The sequence below is a fragment of the Myotis davidii genome, unplaced genomic scaffold (genome assembly GCF_000327345.1).
Source record: "Myotis davidii unplaced genomic scaffold, ASM32734v1 scaffold187, whole genome shotgun sequence".
Lineage (NCBI taxonomy): Eukaryota > Metazoa > Chordata > Mammalia > Chiroptera > Vespertilionidae > Myotis > Myotis davidii.
This window is the reverse complement of record NW_006383018.1, coordinates 602,337-608,328: the sequence shown is the minus strand read 5'-3', so window position 1 is coordinate 608,328 and position 5,992 is coordinate 602,337. Positions and strand designations below refer to the sequence as shown.

Here is a 5,992-nt window from a genome sequence, read left to right as displayed (position 1 = left end):
CCTACTAAATGATCTTGGCAACCTATATATGATGACTGATTTCTGGTCTTTCTATTACAATGGTCTACATGTCTGCCCTTATGCTAATACTACACTTTCTCTTGGTTTTCCATTTCCTATAGCTTGAGTTACAACTCTTTAGTAGCGAATAAAGTATCATTTATAATTTGGCCCCTAAATAACAGTTTCTTGCCATTTTCCTTATCTAAATCCCAAATTCAAGTAATCTATAATAATAAAAGCATAATATGCTAATTAGACTAGACAGCCAAATAAGCTTCCGGATGTCATTCTGGACAAAGCTGCTGCAGCAGGGGCTGAGGCAGAGGTGGTTAGGGGTTATCAGGCAGGCAGGCAAACACTTAGGGATGCTCAGGCAAAGTGGTTGGGGGTAATCAGGCAGGCAAGTGGTTAGGAGCCAGCAGTCCTGGATTGTGAGAGGGTGCAGGCCGGGCTGAGGGACGCCCCCCCACCCCTGTGCACAAATTTTGTGCACCGGGTCTCTAGTGGTATATTAGCTACTGCTCGAACAAACCACACTGAAATTTGTTTGAATGTATTCTTTCCTCTACTGAAGTTTGTTCATTCTGGTATATTACCAGGCTTTCAAAACTCAGCTCAAACTTTCTCTCTCGTATAATTTCTAAAGGCAGAACCAATCATTTCCATCTCTATATTCTAATGGCAATTTCTACATAGTTTCTGTTAAAGTATTCATAATACTATGCTGTTAATTATTTATTTAGGTGACTGATGTTCCCATAGAATAAAAATTCCTATAGAACTAGACTACCTCTTAACTTATTTTTGCATCTCCAGCATCTAAAATAGTGCTGGCATATGGGAGACACTGGTGGAATAATTTCTGAATGAATTTCCACATCCAAATCATAATCATTTTTTCAAAGCAGAGTTCAAATTGTGTCTGTAAAATGGCTTGCAAGATTCTTTAGTTGGCTGCAATCTTCCCCTCTTCTTGACCTTCTATGTTGTATTAAAATAATTGCAACCATACCATCTCTACCTAGCTGAGGGAAGATGGGCATAGGATTCATTTTAGACTGTAACAAAACACTTAATATACTATGCCCTGTACTGCTGACTTAGTTTTATCATGGTCTTCAATTTATTAGCAATTTCTATTTTTTTATGACTCAATGTCACAATAAACATCAAACAAGTAACTGTCTTCAAGTTCATGATATGGCCAGGTATCTGCCCTTATATCTTTCTTCTTCTCCAACTGCCCTATTTTAGTCCACAATGTTTAGACATGACTTAAATGTGGCTGGATCCATATCCTTTTTAGATGGTTTTGTAACAGTTACTTTCTTTGCCACAATTAAAGATATTTCCCCATTATGTCAGACTTCATTGCCGTGCTCTTTATGGTTGAATTTGTCAGAAGTGCACTCTCCAGAAAAATGGGGTATTTAGAGGTTTTCATTAAGACTAGAGAAAACAAATGCATAAAGTGGACAATTAAAGGACAAAGATGGTACTAATCTGAAGCAAGATTAATTATAAAAAAAAAGGCCTAAGTAATCCTAAAACATTAAATAAGCAAAGAATTTTAAATAATATCTAATTCAACTAACTGGTACTTAAAGTTGAATCCTAAAACTCTTAAATTAGTGTCTAGAGGTCAAAGTTCCTTAATAATTCACTAGAGATCTTAACAGTCTTTTTTCAGTGGTAGAAGTAGTAATGTGCTAGAGACAGAAATAAGGACATCACTAAATTATTGGAAAGATAGTCTATGGAGAGATCAGAATTTGATAAAAACATTTTTTTTTCCTGAAAAGGAATTAAGGAATCAAGTTAATAAGTCTATATTATCAAATGCATAAATTAATTCAAAATTTCTTCCAAGTGCCTTAGGAACGGATAGGGAGGGGTGAAAGGAGAGAAAAAGGGGGACAGGGCAGCAGTCCCAGCACTAGCTACTATACTGCTGTTTTAGCTAGAGCAGTTCCCTTTCTACTGGCTTTACACTTTGGACATCTGAATATGATTTCATCTGAAGTGTTCCATTGCTAAAAACACAAATCTAAAGTCACAGATTTAGATCAGAGGGGCTAATGGTAATTCATCACACATGAGAAAGCTGCAAAACTGTGTAAGATAGTTTTTTTGTAACCATTAATTGCTAGAGAAACAGAATTGTGCAGCAGCATTGGAATCAGAGGTTAATTCAACGCTAGGCCAGTCATTTACCTTCTCCTGATCCTTAAATATATAATTTCTAAAATAAGGGGGTCTTTACTCAATGTCTAAGGTCCTTAAAAAATTAAGACACTCTTGATAGGTGGTCCAGTCAACTTGGTAGCAGGCTTATATAAAACATGACTTTTAGGAATATAATCATATGGTTATTATGATATAGGATACTATGACAAAATGTGTTCAATGTCTTAAGAAAATGAATAGCAAAAAATAAAATAGCTTTTCAAGGATAGGTAAGTAAAACATCACAATAATAAATAATTCCAGTAAACTTGTTACTTGTGCTTCTGCAAATATCTACTCCGGGAAAGACAGGATCTGTTCAAGATGTTAACCTTAACAAATTCTAAGTGCAGCAGAGATCTTTTAAACAGGAAGAATTAGGAAATAAATGAATAAAATAATAAAATGCTAATATGCACATTGACTGAACGGCAGAATGACCGGTTGCTACAATGCGCACTGGCCACCAGGGGGCAGACGCTCAATGCAGGAGGTGCCCCCTGGTGGTCAGTGCACTTCCACATGGGGGTGCCACTCAGCCAGAAGCTGGCTCATGGCTGGCCAGCGCAGTGGTGGTGGCAGGAGCCTCTCCCACCTCCGTGGTAGCACTAAGAATGTCCAACTAACGATTTAGACCCGATCCCTTGGGGACCTAAGCCTTTAGTCGGACATCCCCCGAGGGCTCCCTGGCTGCCAGAAGGATGTCTGACTGCAAGCTTAGGCCTGATCCCTTGGGGAGTGGGCCTAAGTTGACAGGGGGACATCCACCAAGGGGTCCTGAACTGTGAATGGGCGCAGGCCGGGCTGAGGGACCCCTTCCCCCCCCCCCCCCGAGTGCACAAAATTTTGTGCACCAGGCCTCTAGTAAATTAATGAAATTTTAGACTTACTTGCTAAAATTTACCTGATATTAATTAACCTTAAGCCCAAGAAAATCGTAGAATTTTACCCAGATTTTCTAATTTCCTAATCATTTACTCAATGTATAGCATAGAAAAGAAACAGGTTTTCCAAGTTCTTAATCCAAAATTCTGTTCCCTTAATGACATTCATTGTGCTGAGACTCATCACTCAAGAGCAATTTTACTTCTTAGGTTTTCCTGGTTCTGTAAATAACATTCTTTGTTTGCTAATCTAGACAAATTTCTGTAGCTCTCCAATAATCATAAGCAAGGAGTTCCTGGTAAGGGGAAGACATCCAGCATTACAATGGAAAGACAATTAGCAGTTCCACCAGGACAAGGGAGTCTCACCTCACTTCGCACTTTGTGAACTTTACACTAATTATTTAAACTAATAATCATAGAAAACTGAAAGTTTTACTAGGCTACAAAGGTTAAAACAGATAGTTTTCCATTAATGATATAAAAAGTTTGCACTTGGTACTAATGATGTTCTCCAAAATGGCATTTTAAACGATTATATATTAAAAAGTACTAATTACAAATTTTTCCTTTTTTCCAGTGTATAATTCTGACTTACCCCTCCTAGATCCTTAATGTCCTTTTGCAGTTTTTCAGAAATGGTGACAGATGGTAAGTCGATGTAAAATATCTTTCCCCAAAGTGGCTTACATTTGGATTTTTCTGGTTTGTTAAGAGTTTTCAGAGATTTCAGAGATGGTCTGTTCTTTTCATTTTTGAGTTGGATTCCACCTATTGTTTAAACATTTAGAATTAGATGTTTTCTGCAGACAAAAAGAATTATGATCTTTTAAAAACAGTTTTGTACACACTAATCATACCACAGAGGGGAAAATCTTTATCCCACCCATTCAAGCCCTATTTCTTTGTGGTCCCACTTAAGATGATGGGAAAGTACAGTTTAACCGAACCTGTAATTGCAAAGCAAGGATTGTTTACAGCCCATATCTGAGTCTGAAGGAAATAAATATTCACGCGTTTATGTTTTATGTATGAAGGTAGGGAACCAGTACATAAAACCTTATTGAAAGATTTTCCTCCTCCTAAAATGCAAACTTCATGGGGTATTTACTCAACAAACTATTTCTGGAGCTTTGCCTTTCTGCTGAACACTCAAAACAGGTACTTAAATGCTAAATGTTTGGCCCCAACAGTGCAGCTATGGGGCTCCAGTGCAGTGCGGCTACGGGCTCCAGTGTGGCTAGGGGGCTCCAGTGAGGCTAGGGGGCTCCAGTGCGGATATGGGGCTCCAGTGCAGCACAGCTATGGTGCCCCAGTGCGGCTAGGGGGCTCCAGTGCAGTGCAGCTATGGTGCTCCAGTGTGGCTAGGGGGCTCCAGTGCGGTGCAGCTATGGTGCTCCAGTGCGGCTAGGGGGCTCATGTGGCTGGGGGGCTCCAGTGCAGCTATGGGCTCCAGTGTGGATATGGGGCTCCAGTACAGCTATGGGCTCCAGTGCGGCTCTGGGGGCTTCAGTGCGGCTCTGGGCTCCAGTGCAGCTATGGTGCTCCAGTGCGGCTGGGGGGCTCCAGTGAGGCTCTGGGGGCTCTAGTGCGGCTATGGTGCTCCAGTGCGGCTCTGGGGCTCCAATGCGGCTGGGGGCTCCAGTACAGATATGGGGCTCCAGTGCAGCTATGGGCTCCAGTGCGGATATGGGGCTCCAGTACAGCTATGGGCTCCCGTGCAGCTCTGGGGGCTCCAGTGCGGCTCTGGGCTCCAGTGCAGCTATGGTGCTCCAGTGCGGCTGGGGGGCTCCAGTGAGGCTCTGGGGGCTCTAGTGCGGCTATGGTGCTCCAGTGTGGCTGGGTGGCTCCAGTACGGATATGGGGCTCCAGTGCAGCTATGGGCTTCAGTGAGGCTCTGGGGGCTCCAGTGCGGCTATGGGCTCTGGGCTGAGCGCGCCCAGGGGTCGCCAGGGGACTCCCAGCGGCGCGTGTGGGCTTCGTCCCGGGTGGGAGCCCTGCATGGGGCAGGGATCCATGTTCCCATCTCTCACCCCCTCTCCTTTCAGCTGTCTCCGCTCCTCCCTATCTAAAGTCAATAAAAACACACTTTTTTAATTAAAAAAAAAAGTTAAACACGTAGCAATGCAAGAACCCTGGTTCCACGAAGGACCTGGTCCTCAGAGATCCCGCACCGCGCGAGGTTTAGCTCATCGAGAGTCACCTCTCGGTGGAGAACTACATGAGGCCCCGAGTCAACGTTCATCTCACTATTTCCAAGCCGCTTTCAAATTAACTTTCAGAACACAATCTGTCCGTAAGTTGGAGGTCACTAGCGTGTATAATATATACAGAGTAAGAAAGACTGAAAACGGAAGTTTATCTGATGGTGGGTTTAAAGTACACACACTTATAGCTTCGTGAGGGAAGAACATAGAAGAATGGGACCAAGATCCCCCTCCCACCCCCTTCAATCAGGAAGCCGTAAGCCAGGAACGCCCGCCTCTCCACCGAGGGTCGCGCCGCAGCCTCCGTCGGCGCCCCGGCGAGGCCCCGGGTGCGCCCACTATTCTCGGGTTTTAAACACGGGCGCCCCAGCATTTGGGGGCCGCGGTTAGGGGCGTGGAGAGCGCCAGGGCTGCGCCGAGATCCGTTCCCTTTTTGAGGCAAAACCCTGAACCGAATAAACCTTCCTTTTAGGCCACAGAGGACACACACGCCAGGAAAGCAGCAGGGACCCGAAGGGAGGACGCCACAAAGCATCCATGGTGGAAGCGGAGGGAGGAAACCATTAAAGGGACGCAGGAGGAGGGGGGGCTTCCTACCCTGGACATAGCCTTTGCTGTGGATCCTCATGGCTCCGGGGTTCATGGCAGCCGCCCGGCACCTACATGCTGGGT

General features: G+C 43.9%; 2 protein-coding genes across 3 annotated transcripts in view; one reads left to right on the top strand and one right to left on the bottom strand.

Annotated features, from left to right (window-relative positions):
* Positions 1 to 5,986, bottom strand: part of DBF4 (DBF4 zinc finger) — a 25,547-nt gene extending 19,561 nt beyond the window's left edge. For both annotated transcript variants that reach the window (XM_006779167.2, XM_015558282.1), the window contains exons 1-2: positions 5,918 to 5,986; positions 3,712 to 3,884 (exon numbers count right to left, since the gene is read on the bottom strand). In XM_006779167.2, the coding sequence (XP_006779230.1) occupies positions 3,712 to 3,884; positions 5,918 to 5,963 (219 nt within the window). In that variant the 5' untranslated portion in view covers positions 5,964 to 5,986. The remainder of the gene's footprint in view (positions 1 to 3,711; positions 3,885 to 5,917) is intronic.
* SLC25A40 (solute carrier family 25 member 40) overlaps positions 3,313 to 5,992 on the top strand; it is a 30,856-nt gene continuing 28,176 nt past the window's right edge. The window contains exon 1 of the mRNA XM_015558287.1: positions 3,313 to 3,337. The gene's annotated coding sequence lies outside the window, so the exon portion shown is untranslated. The remainder of the gene's footprint in view (positions 3,338 to 5,992) is intronic.